The sequence below is a fragment of the Somniosus microcephalus genome, chromosome 2 (genome assembly GCF_052327205.1).
Source record: "Somniosus microcephalus isolate GS21.2 chromosome 2, FLI_Smic_1.0, whole genome shotgun sequence".
Classification (NCBI taxonomy): domain Eukaryota; kingdom Metazoa; phylum Chordata; class Chondrichthyes; order Squaliformes; family Somniosidae; genus Somniosus; species Somniosus microcephalus.
This window is the reverse complement of record NC_140988.1, coordinates 84434600-84456292: the sequence shown is the minus strand read 5'-3', so window position 1 is coordinate 84456292 and position 21693 is coordinate 84434600. Positions and strand designations below refer to the sequence as shown.

The window sequence follows — 21693 nt, the reverse complement described above, 5'->3', positions numbered from 1 at the left end:
TTCTGGTCGGAGGGCGCAGGACTCTGCCAGCTCGGCTCAGCTGCATGTTGACCCTCTGCCTCTGGGTCCATCCAGAAGATCAGCGGTGCTGGAACTCCAGGAACAGATGCAGGAGTCTCTGGCAGGTTTTGTCTCCAGGGTCGATGTGAGTGTGGAGCGAATGGAGGAGTCCATAGCGAACATGAGCAGAGCCTTTGTGGAGTCATTGGCTCCTGACCGCATCACCATGGAAAGGATGGCAGCCTCCATGGAGGAGCTAAGTCGCCAGGGTATGGAAAACATGGTGAGTGTTCAGAATAGAATGACATCTCTTGAGGAGCGATGGGCATCTATTGAACAGAGAAACCAGACCTTCATGGAAGTCCTTCTGAGTAGGACTGCCAGTGCAGATATGTGTCCCCATGGCCCCCTGATGTGCAGCAAGGTGCTCTCAAGCGACTTCCAAGCGCTGGCCCCTTCTGGCCTGTGCAGCTTCAGGTGGGTGAGCAGCAGCTTGGCGCTCCTGCTGGCGCTCCTGCTGGTGCTGCTGCTGTTGGTGCTGCTGTTGGTGCTGGTTCTGCTGATGCCGCAGCTGGTCTTCTTCCTCATCTAATGCCCAGATGGGAAGGAAATAAATGGCTCCCATGCTTCTGGTGTATGACTCCGTTGAGGAAGCACTGAGTGAGGGTGGTGAGAGGGGTCTCACAGGAGGTCACACTGGAGAAGTGTGTGAGGCTACAACCTTCCACAGGTGTAGCCAGGCCTGGTAAAAGTTCCCCCAGACCTGAGACAACAAAGTCCTGCCACTTGCAAATGATGACTGATCAAATATCCTCTTTAATGTTGGACCTGCAGCTGATAGACAACAAGCCAATAGTGTTCACGCCAGGTTTCACAGGCGTCATCCCCACCAGGCGCGTTTTACATGGGAAAAGGGTTAAACAGGCAAGGGCCTGTTAAAATGGGATTATAAAGGCCAATCAGTGCTGTTTAAGGGCCCTAAAGACCAGTCCAGCCTGTTGCAGGCGGGACTGATTTGGGTCAATCAGACATACCTAGGTTAAAATGGCGTGGAGGCGGGAACCAGGCGGGGGGGGGGGGGCGGTCGCGACCCCTATGTTTTGCGATTTTAACCCCCCACACGCCTAAAAGCCCGCCTCACGGCCCAATGAAAATCGAGGCCAAGGTGTTCGGTGCCTTCCCAGATGATTCTCCTCCACTTTGTGCAGTCTTGGGCCAGGGATTCCCAGGTGTCAGTGGGGATGTTGCACTTTTTCTTTTTCAAGGAGGCTTTGAGGGTGTCCTTGAAGTGTTTCCTCTGCCCACCTGGGACTCTCTTGCCGTGTCGGAAATCCGAGTAGAGCGCTTGTTTTGGGAGTCTCGTATTGGGCATGCGGATGATGTGACCCGTCCATCGGAGCTGATCGAGCGTGGTCAAAGCTTCAATACTGGGGATGTTGGCCTGAGCGAGAGCACTGGCGTTGGTGCGCCTATCCTTCCAATAGATTTGCAGGATCTTGCAGAGGCAGCGTTGGTGGTACCTCTCCAGTGCTTTGAGGTGCCTGCTGTACATGGTTCATGTCTCTGAGGCATACAGCAGGGCGGGTATCACTGCTGCTCTGTAGACCATGAGCTGAGTGCTGGGTTTGAGGTCCTGGTCTTCAAACACACTCTTCCTCAGGCGACCGAAGGCTGCATTGGCACACTGAAGGCGGTGTTGGACTTCGTCATCAACGTCTGCCCTTGTTGACAGTAGGCTGCTGGGGTATGGAAAGTGTCCACGTTGTCCAAGGCGTTGTCGTGGATTTTGAAAATCAGGGGGCAGTACTGTGTGGTGGGGGCAGGTTGGTAGAGGACCTTTGCCTTACGGATTTTTAGTGTAAGACCCACGCTCTCGTACGCTTCGGTGAAGGTGTTGACGATGGTTTGGAGTTCGACCTCCGAGTGAACACAGATGCAAGCGTCGTCTGCATACTGTAATTCAACGACAGAGGATGGGATGACCTTGAATCTGGACTGGAGGCGACGGAAGTTGAATAGTTTCCCGTTTGTTCTGTAAATTAGCTCCACTTCAGCAGGGTGACAACCACGACATGCGTGGATTCTTTAGCGCAGTCAAGATCATCTACGGCCCAAGCACCCAAGGCCCCACCCCACTGCGGGCCAAGAACAGAGAGGTACTCATCAGGGACAGAGAGGCAGTCAGTGTTTACTGGAAGGAGCACTTCGAAGATCTCCTTAACTAAGACTCTGTCTTCGACACGAGTTTCATCAACTCCATCCCGCAGCATGCTACCCACCACCATCTCAGCACAACTCCAGCCCGGCATGAGGCTGAAAAGGCCTTCTGACAACTGAAGAACAAAAAGGCCTCAGGAGCAGATGGAATCCCTGCCGAGGCACAACAGCATGGTGGAAAAGCACTACTGGCGCGAATTCATGAACTCATTTCTCTTATCTGGAAGGAGGAGAGCATGCCAGGGGATCTCAGAGATGCCGTAATTGTGACCATCTTCAAGAAAGGTGACAAGTCCGATTGCGTTAATTACACAGGAGTTTTCCTGCTGTCTGCCACAGGGAAAGTCATCGCAAGAATCCTCCTCAATCGCCTTCTCCCAGTGGCTGAAGAACTCCTCCCAGAGTCGCAATGCAGATTCCGCCCACTAACGGGCACAATGGCCATGATCTTTACCGCGCGTCAATTACAAGAGAAATGCAGGGAACAGCACCAACTGCTGTACATGGCCGCTTTTGATCTCACAAAGGCCTTCGACACTGTCAACTGTGAAGGATTATGGAGTGTCCTCCTCAAATTCGGCTACCCTCAAAAGTTTGTCACCATCCTCTGCCTGCTTCATGATGACATGCAAGCCGTGATCCTGACCAACGGTTCCACCACAGACCCAATTCACGTACGGACCGTGGTCAAGCAAGGCTGTGTCATCACACCAACGCTCTTCTCGATCTTCCTTGCTGCAATGCTCCATCTCACCCTCTGATATTCCCACCCTTAATAGCATTCACTATCATGATTTACCTTTGCATGCCCTCTTCCCGTCAGGCTTCCATTCCCCCCAGTCAGTACCATTCCTGACACCACTCTGTACCATCCACTGTTACTCCCTACCTACTTCCAGGATGACTGTACTCAAAGAAGTCCTGTTATCACAATCTCCCTGCTCACCATCCAGCTGCCACCTCATATCAAACACCAATGTAGAAATTCACTAGTAAAAATAGCAAAGTGTATTTATAGTATTATGGTTCCAATCATATGTTAATTATATTTATTTGGCTGCAGAGATTGATGCCTAGCTAGTTTGAGTGACATTTCCAATATCCATTTTCTGCTCAGTAACTAAAATAGCATAAATATTTTAGTAGACATAAGCCAAACTGTCATCTGTATGCCCTGCTTAGAAATGGTTGAGTTTGAAGTTATTCATGTTTGTTTAGATGTCTGGTTTTTATATTATGTTCCAAGCGAGTTAATAATTCAAGTTGAATTGGGCTAGAAACATGTTGGGACCAGGTTAAGGATGTTTTCACAACCTTTGAAGGCAGCTAATCAACACCAGACTATATTAACTTGTTCCAATATTCTCAAACATGCTTTGCCTTTGGAAGTTGCACTGTGGTTTTAGATGACATCGACTGGATTTTCCTCTTTGTGGCAGGGATATGGAGATAGCACAAAAGGTGGAGTTGAGGTCGATGATCAGCCATGATCTTGTTGAATGGCGGAGCAGGCTCGAGGGGCCGAATGGCCTACTCCAGCTTTTACTTCTTATGTTCTCATGTTCTTATGACTTCCACCAGCTTCTCCGACACAACTGCAACCCTGATCCATGCTCCTGGGTCGGCGGTGGTGTGGGGGGGAGGGGTCATTGTCTCTGCATGGCAGACTCCCGGCAAGATTCCCACCGCTAAGGTAACCCACCAGTGCCACGGAGGAATATTGGGCACTGCTGCAGTGCGGATGCCCAAGAGTTGATCAGGGACCTTAAAAGGGCAAAAGACGCCTCTCCCCGCCAATGCAGCAGGAGCTAAACCTTTGTAGGAACAGCTCTGAGTCACAGCATGTTACTGCATGCTCTGAATCTTATAGTGTGATGTTATTTAATGTAGGAAAGAGCAACTTTTTATATAAGGTTCTGTTCAAAAAGGAAGGTGATTGTTTTTTTTAACCTGTGCGTATTCTAATGAAGTAGTTAACAAGTAGGAAGAGAGGTGGGTGGTTGAACTTCTGCAGGGGCTCTCCTGATTGTCCGGCATGACTTAAGCAGAAGATCTGTGTAAACCCCAAGAAATTGATTCCTTACTATTAAATTAATGACTAGCATTTATTATTTTCTAATTACTTTCTTTTAATTATTTGACATCAGTTCTTACTGCAGCAGCCTGGGCACTTAACCTCAGCCGAACTCTGCAACAGAATTCTGACTGCTTGGCCAAAACTGCATTGAGGCAAGATTTCCACGGGGCTCCCCCGATCTCATCAGAAATGTTCATTTTTAGCCATTTCTCTGGGTAATCCGCCGATCTCTCCATGAAAGCCTCCATGGAAATTCCAGATGCTTATCTTTACAAGTAAATTAATCATCGTGTCTCATAAATAACAGGCAATTCAGTCTGTGATAATCTTATTTTTGTCTTTGCGTTTAATATTTTCAATATTTTTGGTTAATGATTTGATAAACTAAGCATAGTGAAAGTTTAGTCTGATTTAGTCAGTACTGTCAGCTTGGCTCAGTTGGTGGCATTCTTGTCTCTGAGGCAGGAGATTATGGGTTCAGGTGCCAAATTAAAACCTGAATATGTAATCTAGGTTGGCACTTCAGAGCACTGATGAAGAAGTGTTATAGTGTTGGACGTGCTGCCCTTTGGATGAGACGTTAAACTGAAGCCTTGTGCTGGTGGTTTAGCTGAGTGTTAAAAATGTTATGGCTCTATTCAAAGAGTCAGGATTCCTCCTGGGTAACAGTCCATCCTCTGCCAATGTGGCCATAAAAAGATTAACTGGATATTCATCTCATTGCTGTTTGTGGGATCTTGCTGTATGCAAAATGGTTCCATTGTTTACCCATAGCATTGTAACTGTGCAATGTAATTAATTCTATGCGAAGTGCTTTATGATATTTGAGATGCAATTCTTCCTTCTTTACTGTATATAAAAATAAAGGATGGTTGTTGATCTTTTGGTTTTAAGAATTAATGCAGAGTATTAAGGCGTATTAAATAAATGCATTTTTGACTATTTGCTGTAAGGACATTTTCTACTACAACTGTCTAAAATCAAAAATGTGATAAAGTAAATTTGAAAATATTATATTTCTTTGGGAGGAATGAATACATTGTAACTTCTGTCAAAATATTTTGCTTAGTACATGTGAGTATAAGATGTGCATATTAAAATTATTTTTTACATTAGCATTACCATCAACTCGCCACTAAATTAATTAACCTGCTAATTTCACAAATTAATTACAAAATCCACATCACTTTTTTACAGAGTATATTACTTAAAATAATTAAATTATTTCAGCCATATATTCTGTTGAATGGGAATATAGGCAAGTTACTCTGCTTACACTGCTGACAGAATATATCTGGAGTCTGCTGTGACTCTGAATATTGAACTGTGCTGGAAATACATGTTCCAATTAATTTCCACACTCCTTCACAACTCAAAGTAAATCAATATCTAAAGTAATATGCTTTCACAAATGATAATTAGTCTATCAAAATGAAGAAAATGCCAAAATAACCTTTTCTTCAAGTATTTGAAAGTTTCCTGCAGCCTTTGTAGAGGTCTTTTTGATGTGTTATTACAGTAGAAAGTTTTAATTGTATGGACAGAGAATGTTAATTAACCGCATAAACAATATCACTCTTCCAGAGGTGGTTCAGCTGAGCCTGGCAGAAGAACAGAAAGTGAGTGTCACCACGGCAACAGTGGGACAGAGCGCAGTCCTAACATGTTCAATTCAGGGAATCCTGAGGCCCCCAATTATTTGGAAACGCAACAACATTATTCTCAACAACTTGGATCTGGAAGATATAAGTGTAAGTAATAAATTTGCCTGAGATAAATGTTTCTTTACTTTGTCTGTCAATTTTGGAACTTCCATTGCAATTTTTGAACTTCTTTGCAGTCACATTTATCTAGCCAAGGAGAAGATCTCCTCTGTGTGCCATTAGGCCAATTTTACAAATGCAGGTTCCTGGCACACTCCCCACAATTTTACACCCATTATTGGATGATTTGTTGATGTGGGTTCCCAGCAAGTGAGGCCCCCTGCTGGGAGTGCAATTTTGTAAAATTGCTACTTATATGAAACATAGAATCATAGAATGATTAAAGCACAGAGGGGGGCCATTCGGCCCGTTGAGCCCATGCCAGTTCGCTGCAAGAGCACTTCAGCTAGTCCCACTCCCCCACCCTTTCCCCGTAGTCCTGCAAATTTTTTAACCTTCAGGCACTTATCCAATTCCCTTTTTAAAGCCACAGTTGAGTCTGCCTACACCACCCTTTCAGGCAGTCCATTCCAGATCCTAACCACTCGCTGTGTAAAAAAGTTTTTCCTCATGTCGCCTTTGGTTCTTTTTTCAACGACCTTGAATTTGTCACCTCTGCTTCTCGACCCTTCCGCCAATGGGAACATCATAGAATCATAGAAAATTACAGCATGGAAGGAAGCCATTTCGGCACATCGTGTCCACGCTGGCCAACAAAGAGCTATCCACCCTAATCCCACTTCTCAGCTCTTGGTCCACAGCCCTGCAGGTTAGAGCATCCCAAGTGCACATCCAAGTACTTTTTAAATGTGGTTAGGGTTCCTGCCTCTACCACCCTTTCAGGCAGTGAGTTCCAGATCCCCACAACCCTCTGGGTGAAGAAATTTCCCCTCAAATCCCCTCTAAACCTTCCACCAATTACTTTAAATCTGTGCCCCCTGGTTTTTGACCCCTCTGCTAAGGGAAATAGGTCCTTTCTATCCACTTTATCTATGCCCCTCATAATTTTATACACCTCAATAAGGTCTCCCCTCAGCCTCCTCTGTTCCAAGGAAAACAGACCCAGCCTATCCAGTCTTTCCTCAGAGCTAAGATTCTCTACTCCCGGCAACATCCTTGTAAATTTCCTCTGTACCCTCTCTAGTGCAATCACATCTTTCCTGTAATGTGGTGACCAGAACTGCATGCAGTACTCTAGCTGAGGCCTAAGTAGTGTTTTATACAGTTGAAGAATAACCCCCCTGCTCTTGTATTCTATGCCACAGCTAATAAAGGCAAGCATTCCGTATACCTTCTTAACCATCTTATCTACCTGGCCTGCTCCCCTCTGTGGACATGCACTCCAAGGTCCCTTTGTTCCTCTACACTACTCAGTGTCCTACCATTCCCTTTTCTTGTTAGCCTTCCCCAAGTACATTACCTCACACTTCTCCGATTGAATTCCATTTGCCATTGTTCTGCCCACCTGACCAATTTATTGATATCTTCCTGCAGTCTACAGCTTCCTTCTTCAGTATCAACCACACAGCCGATTTTAGTATCATTTGCAAACTTCTTAATCATACCCCCTATATTCAAGTCTAGATCATTGATATATACCACAAAAAGCAAGGGACCTAATACTGAGCCCTGCAGAACCCCACTGGAAACAGTCTTCCAGTCACAAAAACACCCATCAACCATTACTCTCTGCTTCCTGTCTCCGAGCCAGTTTTGAATCCAACTTGATACTTTGCCCTGGATCCCATGGGCTTTTAACTTCGTAACCAGTCTGCCATGTGGAACCTTATCAAAAGCCTTGCTAAAGTCCATATACACTATATCAAACGCACTACCCTCAGCTACCCTCCTTGTTACCTCCTCAAAAATTTCAATCAATTTTGTCAGACACAACCTTCTCTTAACAAATTTGTGCTGACTATCCTTGATGAATCCGTGTCTTTCTAAATGAAGATTTATCCTGTCCTTCAGAATTCTTTCCAATAATTTTCCCACCACCGAAGTTAGGCTGACTGGCCTGTAATTACTCGGTTTATCCTTTTCTCCCTTTTTAAACAAGGGTACCACATTAGCAGTCCTCTAGTCCTCCGGCACCACACCTGAAGCCAGAGAGGATTGAAAAATGATGGTCAGGGCCTCTGCTATTTCTACTTTTGCTTCGCTTAACAGCCTGGGATACATTTCATCCGGGCGTGGGGATTTATCCACTTTTAAAGCGCTAAACCCCTTAATACTTCCTCTCTCACTATGTTTATTTCATCTAATATTTCATACTCCTCCCCCCGATAGCAATGACTGCTTCACCCCTCTCCTTTGTGAAAACAAACGCAAGTATACATTAAGAACCCTACTGACGTCTCCCATCTCCACACACAGATTACCCTCATGATCTCTAATAGGCCGTACCCTTTCTTTGGTTATCCTCTTACTCTTAATATTTTTATAAGACATCTTTGACATGTACTCTGTCTCGAACCCTCCTGATTTTAAACACCTCTATCATCTCCTTTCAAATTTCTTTGCTCTAAGGAAAACGACCCCAGCTTCTCTAGTCTATCCACATAACGGAAGTCCCTCATCCCTAGAATCATTCTCGTAAATCTTTTCTGCACCCTATTGGAAACAATACTCCAGTTGAGGCTGAACCAGTGTTTTATAAAGGTTCATCATAACTTCCTTGTTTTTGTACGCTATGCCTCTATTTATGAAGCCCAGGATCCCGTATGCTTTTTTAACCGCTTTCTCAACCTGCCCTGCCACCTTCAACGATTTGTACACATATACCGACAGGTCTCGCTATTCATGCACCCCTTTAGGATTGTACCCTTTAGTTTATATTGCCTCTCCTCATTTTTCCTACCAAAATGTATCACTTCGCATTTTTCTGCATTAAATTTCATCTGCCACGTGTCCACTCATTTCACCAGCCTGTCTATGTCTTCTTGAAGTCTATCACTATACTCCTCACTGTTCACTGTACTTCCAAGTTTTGTGTCATCTGCAGATTTTGAAATAGTGCCCTGTACACCCAAGTCCAAGTCATCAATATATATCAAGAAAAGCAGTGGTTCTCGTACCGACCCCTGGGGAACACCACTGTATACCTTCCTCCAGTCCAAAAAACAACCATTTACCACTACTCTCTTTCCTGTCACTTAGCCAATTTCATATCCATGCTGCCACTGTCCCTTTTATTCCATGGGCTTCAACATTGCTGGCAAGCCTATTATGTGACACTTTATCAAATGTCTTTTGGAAGTCCATGTACACCACGTCAACCGCATTATGCTCGTCAACATTCTCTGTCACCTCATCAAAAAACTCGATTAAGTTAGTTAAACATGATTTGCCTTTAACAAAATTGTAAATTTGTTCTTTATAAATGGGTTTGCAATTTCATTACAGAGAATATCTTCTCCTCAAGTTAGATAAGTTGCTAATTTTTCCATGAAAACTACAACGTGGATTTGGCATGTCTTTTCCATCTTCTTGTTATATACGAAGTTATGATTGTAAATAACGTCGTAAATGATCTCTCGAAAAAATGTTACGGATGAAATTATGGCTCTTAGAAATAGTTCTGCTAGTGTGAAGTGGGTGAATAAGACCCAGAATTTGGTGTCCTAATGAGTCACTGGGTGGTCCTTCCAATAAAGTACCATCAGAAATCATGGACCTGGTTGTTCCATCTCAAATGTGTGAGAGCCTCATTAGATATTCAAAAACTAAGCAAATGATGACTGCTCCAAACGATTTGTGCACATATACCCCCAGGTCTCTCTGTTCATGCACCTCCTTTACGATTGTATCCTGCAATTGAAAGTTAATGGGAAGTTTATTCAGTGACATCCTAGTACTAGATTTCACAGAATATAGTGAAGAAGATGTCACAAAACTTGGAAATGTAGTAAACAGTGAGAAGGAGAGTAGCAGACTTCAAGAGGACATAGACAGACTGATGAAATGGGCAGACACATGGCAGATTAAATTTAATGCAGAGAAATGTGAAGTGATACATTTTGGAAGGAAGAATGAGGAGAGGCAATATAAACGAAATGGTGCAATTTTAAAGGAGATGCAGGAACAGAGAGACCTGGGGATGTGCGTACACAAAGCTTTGAAGGTGGCAGCAAAAGTTGATAAGCCTGTTAAAAAAGCATAGAATCATAGAATGGTTACAGTACAGAAAGAGGCCACTCGACCCGTTGAGCCCATGCCGGCCCTCTGCAAGAGCACTTCAGTTAGTCCCACTCCACCACCCTTACCCGTAGTCCTGCAAATTTTTTTCCTTCAGGTACTTATCCAATTCCCTTTTGAAAGCCATGATTGAATCTGCCTCCACCACCCTTTCAGGCAGTGCATTCCAGATCGTTCGCTTCGTAAAAAAGTTTTTCCTCATGTCACCTTTGGACCTTCTGCCAATCATCTGTGTCCTCTGGTTCTCGACCCTTCCGCCAATGGGAACAATTTCTCTCTATCTACTCTGTTCAGACCCCTCATGATTTTGAACACCTTTATCAAATCTCCTCTCAACCTTCTCTGCTCTAAGGAAAACAACCGAAGCTTCTCTAGTCTATCCACGTAACTGAAGTCCCTCATCCCTGGAACCATTCTTGTAAATGTTTTCTGCACCCTCTCTAAGGCCTTCATATCCTTCCTAAAGTGCGGTGCCCAGAATTTGACACAATACTCCAGTTGCGACCGAACCAGTGTTTTATAAATGTTCATCATAACTTCCTTGCTTTTGCACACTATGGGGTCGATTTTGTCGAACCTGTCGGGAAGAAGGCGGGACTTCCCCTTTTGGGTTTCTGACCCGCCTACTTCGGCGTCTGGCCAATCCGCGCGATTTTCCCTTGATTGACCTTGTTGAGCCCGCCCAGCAGGCTCAGCAGGGCAATTAAGGGCCACCCGGCAACAGGTTACATCACAGACTGAAATTTCATCTGTCAAGATTTCTGACAGATGAAATATCAGTATTTTACAGCTGTTTGAAGCTGTCAGACACTGACAGTCTGATTTCTAAGATGAGTCCTTCTGCGCAGACTCATTTAGAAATCTCAGCAGCACTAAAAGCTGAAGGCTGTCACTTTTGACAGATCGCAGCTGTTCAGCTTTCAGTTCCGGCTGAGTGCTGCGCTCCCGACGGCTACAGGAAGAAAGGCTGTTAAGGTAAGTAAAGGTAAGTAAAAGTTCTTCACACACTTTAGACACACCAAACACACTTACCTTTGCACTCATGCACCCATCACTCACCTGGACACCAACACCTCGACCCCTCCAACTCATTCAACCCGACAGCCCGCTGCTCTAACCTGGCGTGGTTTGGAGCCGTCGGCAAACCAACACGAAACCCCTCAAAATGGGGATTAGGCTAAAAACTGCCTGTTAACTACCTGTTAACAGGCAGTTAATTGGCACTAATCCCTTCCCACCTGGTTTCGGCGGGCCCCAGTGTGGGGCAGGTACCTGCCGCCCCTGAAACTTACGTGGGGCGGGGTTTTGGGCAGGATGGTTTTGGGACCCCCGAAGTCGGAATTTCCCCCCCCCCCCAACATGCCTGAAACCCCGCCAGATGGCTCCCCGAAAATCTAGCCCTATGCCTCTATTTATAAAGTCCAGAATCCCATATGCTTATTTAACCACTTTCTCAACCTGCACTGCCACATTCAATGATTTGTACACATATACCCCCAGGTCTCTCTGTTCATGCACCCCCTTTAAGATTGTATCCTTTAGTTTATATTGCCAACCCTCATTCTTCCTACCAAAATGTATCACTTCGCACTTTTCTGCATGAAATATCATCTGCCCCATGTCTGCCCATTTTACCAGCCTGTCTATGTCCTTTTGAAATCTATCACTATCCTCCTCACTGTTCACTATACTTCCAAGTTTTGTGTCATCTGCAAATTTTGAAATTATGCCCTGTACACCCAAGTCTACGTCATTAATATATATCAAGAAAAGCAGTGCTCCTAGTACCAACCCCTGGGGAACACCACTGAATATCTTCCTCCAGTCCAAAAAAAAACCGTTCACCACTACTCCCTGTTTCATTGTTTCATGTCACTTAGCCAATTTCGTATCCATGCTGCCACTGTCCCTTTTATTCCATGGGCTTCAACTTTGCTGGCAAGCCTATTATGTGGCATTTTTATCAGATGCCTTTTGGAAGTCCATGTACACCACATAAACCGCATTGCCCACATCAACCCTCTCTGTTACCTCATCAAAAAACTCAATCAAGTTAGTTAAACACGATTTGCCTTTAACAAATCTGTGCTGGCGTTCCTTAATTCATTCACATTTATCCAAGTGATTGTTCATTTTGTCCTGGATTATTGTTTCTAAAAGCTTCCCCACCACCGAAGTTAAACTGACTGGCCTGTAGTTGCTGGGTTTATCCTTACACCCTTTTTTGAACAATTCTCCAATCCTCTGGCGCCACGCCCGTATCTAAGGAGGATTGGGAGATTATGGCCAGTACTTCCGCAATTACCACCTTTACTTCCCTCAGCATCTTAGGATGTATACAATCCAGTCCTGGTGACTTATCTACTTTAAGCACATCCAGCATTTCTAGTACCTCTTTATCAATTTTTAGCCCATCCAGTATCTCAACTACCTCCTCTTTGACTATGAATTTGGCTGCATCTTCCTTGGTAAAGACAGATGCAAAGTACCCTTTTAGTACCTCACCCAATGCCCTCGACCTCCATGTAAAGGTCTCCTTATTGGTCCCTAATTGGCCCCACCCGTCCTCTTACTACCCGTTTACTATTTATATGCCTGTAGAAGACTTTTGGATTCCCTTTTATGTTAGCTTCCAGTCTATTCTCATACTCTTTCTTTTCCCCTCTTATTTTCTTTTTCACTTCCACTCTGAACTTTCTATATTCAGCCTGGATCTCACTTGTATTCCCAACCTGACATCTGTCATACGCCCCCTTTTTCTGCATCATCTTTCTATCTCTTTCGTCATCCAGGGAGCTCTGGCTTTGGTTGCCCTACCTTTCCCACTTGTGGGAATGTACCTCGACTGTACCCAAACCATCTCCTCTTTAAAGGCAGCTCATTGCTCCTTTATAGTTTTGCCTGCCAATCTTTGATTCCTGTTGTTGTTTACTCAGGCCAGATCCGTTCTCAACCCACTGAAATTTGCCTTCCTCCAATTAAGTATTTTTACTCTAGATTGCTCCCTGCCCTTTTCCATAACTAATCTAAACCTTATGATACTATGGTCACTGTTCCCTAACTGTTCCCCTACTGACACTTGCTCCACTTGACCCACCTCATTCCCCAGAGCTAGATCCAGCAAAGCCTCCTTCCTCGTTGGGCCGGAAATGTGCTGATCAAGAAAGTTCTCCTGAACACACTTTAGAAATTCTTACCCTCTCTGCCCTTTACACTATTACTATCCCAGTCTATATTAGGATAGTTGAAGTTCCTCATTATCACTACTCTATAGTTCTTGCACCTCTCTGTAATTTCCCTGCAAATTTGCTCCTCTATATCCTTCCCACTAGTTGGTGGCCTATAGAATACACCTAGTAGTGTAATGACACCTCTATTGTTTCTTAACTCTAACCGAATAGATTCTGTCCTTGACCCCTCCAGGACATCCTCTCTCTCCAGCACTGTAATATTCTCCTTATTCAATACTGCCACACCACCTCCTTTCTTTCCTTCCCTATTTTTCCTGAACACCTTATATCCAGGAATATTTAGTACCCAATCCTGCCCATTTTTGAACCAGGTCTCCGTTATTGCCACATCATATTCCCATGTGGCTATTCGCGCCTGCAGCTCACCAACCTTATTTACCACGCTTTGTGTGTTTACACACATGCACTGTAAACCTATCTTAGACTGTCTTATATTCTCTCTTCGTCTGACCCCACCTAATACCTCACTGTTTCTTACTCTAGTGCTATCTGTCTCTCCCAATCCTTTGTGCACCTTGTTTCTCCTTTCTAATGCTACATCCTGGTGCCCATCCCCCTGTCAAATTAGATTAAACCCTCCCCAACAGCACCAGCAAAACCCTCTGCGAGGATGTTGGTCCCAGATCTGTTGAGGTGCAACCCGTCCAGCCTGTACAGGTCCCATCTCCCCCAGAACCGGTCCCAATGTCCCAGAAACACTCCCAATGTCCGAGAACCGGTTCCAATTTCCCAGCATATGGGATCCTGAGCTTTATAAATAGAGGCACAGGCCTCGATATTTACGGGACAGTGGAGGGGAAACCCAGCAACGCCAGGATCATGGCGGTCCTGTCGAATTTAACAGCAGGACCTCATTACAATTTTTGTCTTCGCTTTCCTATCTGCCAGCTGGCCAAACTGAAAGGCTGGCTGGGTGCCGGGCGGGAAAGCCAGCAGCATGAGGCTGCAAGCAGGGACCCTTGAGGACAGTCCCCGGCGATCAGCAGGGGATTGCGGACTGCAGATCAGGGCTTGGTGGTCGGCGGGGGGGGGGGGAGTTGGGGGGGGGTGAGGGGTGGTCGGTGATTGCAAGGCAGGCATCAGATCAGGACTTGTGATGGTCGGTGATCGCAGGGCAGGCATCAGATCGAGGCTTGTGGTGGTGATCGCAGGGCAGGCATCAGATCGGGGCTTGTGGTTGTCGGTGATCACAGGGCAGGCATCAGATCGGGGCTTGTGGTGGTGATCACAGGGCAGGCATCAGATCGGGGCTTGTGGTGGTGATCACAGGGCAGGCATCAGATCGGGGCTTGTGGTGGTCGGTGATCACAGGGCAGGCATCAGATCGGGGCTTGTGGTGGTCGGTGATCACAGGGCAGGCATCAGATCGGGGCTTGTGGTGGTCGGTGATCACAGGGCAGGCATCAGATTGGGGCTTGTGGTGGTGATCGCAGGGCAGGCATCAGATCGGGGCTTGTGGTGGTCGGTGATCGCAGGGCAGGCATCAGATCGAGGCTTGTGGTGGTCGGTGATCACAGGGTAGGCATCAGATTGGGGCTTGTGGTGGTCGGTGATCACAGGGCAGGCATCAGATCGGGGCTTGTGGTGGTGATCGCAGGGCAGGCATCAGATCGGGGCTTGTGGTGGTCGGTGATCGCAGGGCAGGCATCAGATCGGGGCTTGTGGTGGTCGGTGATCGCAGGGCAGGCATCAGATCGGGGCTTGTGGTGGTGATCACAGGGCAGGCATCAGATCGGGGCTTGTGGTGGTCGGTGATTGCAGGGCAGGCATCAGATCGGGGCTTGTGGTGGTGATCGCAGGGCAGGCATCAGATCGGGGCTTGTGGTGGTGATCGCAGGGCAGGCATCAGATCAGGACTTGTGGTGGTGATCGCAGGGCAGGCATCAGATCGAGGCTTGTGGTGGTCGGTGATCACAGGGCAGGCATCAGATCGGGGCTTGTGGTGGTCGGTGATCACAGGGCAGGCATCAGATCGAGGCTTGTGGTGGTCGGTGATCACAGGGCAGGCATCAGATCGGGGCTTGTGGTGGTCGGTGATCACAGGGCAGGCATCAGATCGAGGCTTGTGGTGGTCGGTGATCACAGGGCAGGCATCAGATCGGGGCTTGTGGTGGTCGGTGATCACAGGGCAGGCATCAGATCGGGGCTTGTGGTGGTCGGTGATCACAGGGCAGGCATCAGATCGAGGCTTGTGGTGGTCGGTGATCACAGGGCAGGCATCAGATCGGGGCTTGTGGTGGTCGGTGATCACAGGGCAGGCATCAGATCGGGGCTTGTGGTGGTCGGTGATCGCAGGGCAGGCATCAGATCGGGGCTTGTGGTGGTCGGTGATCACAGGGCAGGCATCAGATTGGGGCTTGTGGTGGTCGGTGATCGCAGGGCAGGCATCAGATCGGGGCTTGTGGTTGTCGGTGATCGCAGGGCAGGCATCAGATCGAGGCTTGTGGTGGTCGGTGATCGCAGGGCAGGCATCAGATCGAGGCTTGTGGTGGTCGGTGATCACAGGGCAGGCATCAGATCGGGGCTTGTGGTGGTCGGTGATCGCAGGGCAGGCATCAGATCGGGGCTTGTGGTTGTCGGTGATCGCAGGGCAGGCATCAGATCGAGGCTTGTGGTGGTCGGTGATCGCAGGGCAGGCATCAGATCGAGGCTTGTGGTGGTCGGTGATCGCAGGGCAGGCATCAGATCGGGGCTTGTGGTGGTGATCGCAGGGCAGGCATCAGATTGGGGCTTGGGGGGGTCGGTGATCACAGGGCAGGCATCAGATCGGGGCTTGTGGTGGTCGGTGATCGCAGGGCAGGCATCAGATCGGGGCTTGTGGTGGTGATCACAGGGCAGGCATCAGATCGGGGCTTGTGGTTGTCGGTGATCACAGGGCAGGCATCAGGTCGAGGCTTGTGGTGGTCGGTGATCGCAGGGCAGGCATCAGGTCGAGGCTTGTGGTGGTCGGTGATCACAGGGCAGGCATCAGATCGAGGCTTGTGGTGGTGATCGCAGGGCAGGCATCAGATTGGGGCTTGGGGGTTTCGGTGATCACAGGGCAGGCATCAGATCGGGGCTTGGGGGGGTCGGTGATCACAGGGCAGGCATCAGATCGAGGCTTGTGGTGGTCGGTGATCACAGGGCAGGCATCAGATCGGGGCTTGGGGGGGTGGTGATCACAGGGCAGGCATCAGATCGGGGCTTGGGGGGGTCGGTGATCACAGGGCAGGCATCAGATCGGGGCTTGGGGGGGTCGGTGATCACAGGGCAGGCATCAGATCGGGGCTTGTGGTTGTCGGTGATCACAGGGCAGGCATCAGATCGAGGCTTGTGGTGGTCGGTGATCACAGGGCAGGCATCAGATCGGGGCTTGGGGGGGTCGGTGATCACAGGGCAGGCATCAGATCGGGGCTTGGGGGGGTGGTGATCGCAGGGCAGGCATCAGATTGGGGCTTGGGGGGAGGGGGCTATTGGCGCTAGCGAGGGAGGCCGTGATCAGCAGAGGGGAGACCGAAGGCTTCCTTGAGGGGCCAGGGGGAGCACTCCAGCTCCTTCTGACCCTCAAGGAGTGCTGTAAAAAGCACTAACGTGCTGCAGCCGGCAGCTCCTGTCTCCATTTCACTGTCGGAGTTTGCGAGCCTCGGGAATACCGGCCGGCAGCAGTTACATTTAAATCAGGCTCCCAATTGTACTGTGGAAGCCTGCTTTAAATGTGTTAATGAGGTGTCCCACTTCTCCATATGTTAATGACGTTTCCCAACACTCGCATGCTACGCTACCCACAGCCATAAAAATGGCAGCAGGTGCATGTGCATTGGGTTGGGATTGCGTTTTGCTCTTTTAAGCATTTAACCCCACAACCTCCATCATGAGAGACGGGTTAATATCGAGGCCATGGAGTACAAAAGCAAGGAAGTTATGGTAAACCTTTATAAATCATTGGTTAGGCCTCAGCTAGAGCATTGTGTCCAATTCTGGGCACTACACTTTAGGAAGGATGTCAAGGCCTTGGAGAGAGTACAGAGGAGATTTACCAGAATATTACCAGGGATGAGGGACTTCAGTCATGTGGAGACACTAGAGAAGCTGGGATTGTTCTCCTTAGAGCAGAGAAGGTTAAGGGGTGATTTAATATAGATGTTCAAAATCTTGAGGGGTTTTGATAGAGTAGATAGGGAGAAACTGTCCACTGGCAGGAGGGTCGGTAAGAGGACACAGATTTAACATGATTGGAAAGGGGGGACTGAGGAGGATTTTTTTACACAGCAAGTTGTTGTGATCTGGAATGCACTGCCTGAAAGGGTGGTGGAAGTAGATTCAATAGTAACTTTCAAAAGGGAGTTGGATATATACTTGAAAAGCAGAAATTTGCAGGGCTATGGGGAAAGAGCAGGTGAGTAGGACTAATTGGACAGCTTTTTCAAAGAGCCAGTACAGGCACCATGTGCCGAATGGCCTCCTTCTGTGCTGTATGATTCTAAGACCAAAGAAGGGATGTCAGGGAGATGAAATTGCACCCCAGTTACACTGCCAGCAACCACCATAACCTGAGTACTCATCTTTATAGGCCCACACCCAGTAACCTGACCGTGTCAGAGGAGAACTGCCTTTGTAGGAAAACAATTACAGAGGTGTTGAAAACAGACCTGCAAACAGACTTTCTTGACCATTAGGATACCACAGCCAGTGGTGTTGGGTCAGTACTGCCCTCAACATTTATCTTCTGGCCACTTCCAGAGCACTACAAGGGACATCTGCAATATTAGCCTATTCAGTACATGAATATATCAAATAGGTCACTGATGCATTGTTTCGCTGAACAGGAAGGATAGAATGATAGAGCTGCCCAATTTCATCACATTGCTAGATTCTCCAAAGTGCATGCCATTATTGATGAAAGCCATGTGGCCATCAATGGCCCTCGATATTTGTCCTTCACCTAACTGAACTGGAAATGGCTCCACTTGGTGCAGACCAATATTAGATCATGCATGTCAATGCACATTTTCCAGGTAGCAGTCACAATGCTTTCATTCTCAAGGGGACTTAGGGATGAGCAATAAATGCTGGCATTGTCAGTGACGCCCACATCCCATGAACGAATATAAAAAAAACTCTAAGGCAATCATCTGAGCCGCCCTTATTTGAAGGCAAAGGTAGACTACAAGGATAGCTCCTCCTGCAGTAGGCTCCTCTCTTTAGACATAATGGGGGGCATTTTAACCCCAACCTCCACCCAGCAGAAATCGGGTGGACAGGCTTTTGGTGGGGTCCTGCTTTAAAAATGCAGATAAGGCTCCAATGTTGTCATCGGTGCCTGACTGCAATTTGAACTCCAAGCAGGTGCGGGGAAACCCCGCGACCTCTACGCCAGGCCAAACCTGTTGGAAAGAGGAGCCGGGGCCAGAAGAGGCCTTGAAAGATAAGTTTCTTTTTTTTTGTTTCCTTGCGGAACCTGGCCATCCAATTCCCCACACCAATCACTTATCTTAGTGCCGCAGGCTTTCCATCGGGTCGCTGGCGGTGGCTTGCTCCCATCCACTAGCCAGGTCGTGCTTCCTACCGGGTTTAGGTTGGAGACTGACGCCAATCATACAGATGAGGCCCGGGAGTTAAAATCTCCTGGGCCTCACTCTCCAGAGGATCGGACAGCTTCTTGCCTGCCTCAGCCCTGCAATCCCGCCCTTCATTCCAACCACCCCATATGATCACCCCAACCCTTTGCAAAAGCCATGGATATAAACTGATATATAATAATATAAGCCCCATGCAGTTACCAAGATCATCATAGAATGTACCATTGGGATCCTGAAGTAGCATTTCACATTCCTTGACAGATCAGGGGGCACCCAACAGTACACCCCATCAAGATCTTCAAGATCATTGTTGTTTGCTGCATATTGCAAACATTTGCTCTATAAATAAGATTGATGATAGAGGAAGAGAATGTAAGGGGTGAGGGATTCACTTACAAGAGTGTCTGATGCCATTGAATCCAAGGAGGTATCTATAGCAGACCCAAATTTGTAACAGTGGCTTTTCACAGTTCAAGAAACAAAGTGACACCAAACATGTTCCACACAGCCATTAGTCATCATTCCTATAAGTTAACATCGTTAAGATTTTTAATTGGTGTAACCAATGTGAAATAAAACCTCTAACTCAATCTAGGGTTTTAAATAATAAACTGTTTAAATTCAATTCTCAATCTACAAAATTATCTGAGCTGGTCCATGGGCTGGAATGAGATGGGTCAAAAATTTCTGGATTACATTGGGTGTACTGTTAGGTGTTCGTTACATCTTTTGGATGAGACGTTAAATCAAGGCCTCGCCTGCTCTCTCAGCCCGACGTAAATGATCCCATGGCACTATTTTGAAGAAGAGCAGGGGAGTTAGCCACAATGTCCTGGCTATTATTTAATCCTCAATCAACATCACTCAAAAAAACTGATCATTATTACATTGCTGTTTGTGGGAGCTTGCTGTGCACAATTTGGCTGCCACGTTTCCTATATTACAACAGTGACTACACTTCATTGGCTGTAAAGCGCTTTCGGACATCCTGAGGTCATGAAAGGTGCTATATAAATGCAAGCCTTTCTTTCTTTTATGGTGTCATCTCACCGGGTTAGGGTAGATTGGACAGTACATCTATGACCTAGAAGCAGGTACAGTGGAACTACCAGTATTGATAAAAATGATTCTTTTTAAATATCAAAATTTATCAGGCCATGTTATACTGGGACAGGAATTCCTGGCGTTCCTGGGCCTGAAAGGTGCCAGAGCAGAGGAGGCCAGGAAAATTGGCCCTTATGTGTGTATTGGAGATGTTCCTTGTGCCATAGTAACCATCACCCCTCCCCCGCCTCCCCCGCCACATTACATAAAATCTTTTTCATCTATTTTTGCATAAATAGAGGAAAGAGTTCATTAAACTATTTGAGCTCCGCAGGTAATTTTACCAGCTGAGCACACTGGGGTCACTAACAAGTGATTAATTTTAATCTAACCTGCGTGGGATCAGGTCAGCCATTGGAACTTCACAAGAGACAGAATTTAGCAGTGGAGCTCTTGAAAAAAAGACAGAAAAGGAAAACCAAATATGTGTGATGGTTTGGAGTGTGAGAAGTTTGTGATTGACAAGGCCAATTTGAAGAAAGCACTGTAGCAACATTGTGGTATTCAAATTAATTTAAGAGTGCAAATTCTGAGCCGACTAGCCCCCTCACTGCACCCCATCTGGACAGGCCTCACGCCCCACCAGTGGGGTATGCACTACAGTCTGAGAACCACAGTGAAAAATCATTCACTACACCTGTAAATAGACAGTCCAGAAACAGAGTTAACATTTTTTTTTAGATAAAGCACCTTTTTAGCTCAGTTAAGAATTTTGAGTTTTATATTTAGAATATTATATTTGTATTCTGCTTTGTTACATTTAAGAATGTCGAATTTGTTTTTGAATCCAGAATTAATAACAGCAAATTATAATCATAGATTTTGCAATCTTACATTCCTGCCAACATATTGTTAATCTGATAAGTATTTTCAGAAACAAATATGCATTCTCTTTCATTCCCATATACACTCCAGGTATTCGATAATTTGATTAATAGGAAAGGTTTGCTTTAGGTCTTACAGTTTAATCAAGACTACAAAATGTACTATGGAAGTAAAATAAAAAGAATTACTCACACATTTAGGTTGTAAGTTATAATTTAACCATCTAAATTTGTAATAATTTTCTTGTGAGTGTGGTAACTCACCTTAATGTTTCAATCATTTCACTAATAATCACTCTTATTGCCACTTGAATGTTGTGAACCCTGGGGGAGGCATTGCTTTGTTTGCTGTGCGTGACGACAATGTCACTCCATAAAAAGCAGTGATTGGCTGCTCGGGTTCTGTGGCTCCCTCTGCACATGCGCAGTACGACAATGGGACCGAGCCTGCGCCTGCGCCTGAGGCTTTCGGGTTATCTTTTGAAAATCAATGACTATACTAAAGGAGACTCTAGGGCCTAGAAATTCAGTTGTTTGCGCCAGCCGCTAGCGCCTTAGGAGGAGGAGATGTTGGGCGCTAGGCGGCTAGCGGCCGGGCGCAGCGCGATCTGCACCTCTCCCCAACTTCAGTAAAGATTTAGCGGCGGCGCAAAGCCTTTGCGCGCGCTCAGCTGCGCGCGCAGATCCTGACGTCGTTTCATCGTGCAACGCCCTTTGTGCGCCCCAAACCGGAAATTCAGTGGCGCCGCCCTATTGTGCGCC

At 46.7% G+C, this 21693-nt stretch overlaps 1 protein-coding gene across 4 annotated transcripts in view; it reads left to right on the top strand.

Moving 5' to 3' along the window:
* The window catches only part of fstl5 (follistatin-like 5), a 1173542-nt gene that overhangs the window by 824800 nt on the left and 327049 nt on the right, over positions 1–21693 (top strand). For all 4 annotated transcript variants that reach the window (XM_086010874.1, XM_086010870.1, XM_086010888.1 and 1 more), the window contains one exon: positions 5879–6045. In XM_086010874.1, the coding sequence (XP_085867000.1) occupies positions 5879–6045 (167 nt within the window). The remainder of the gene's footprint in view (positions 1–5878; positions 6046–21693) is intronic.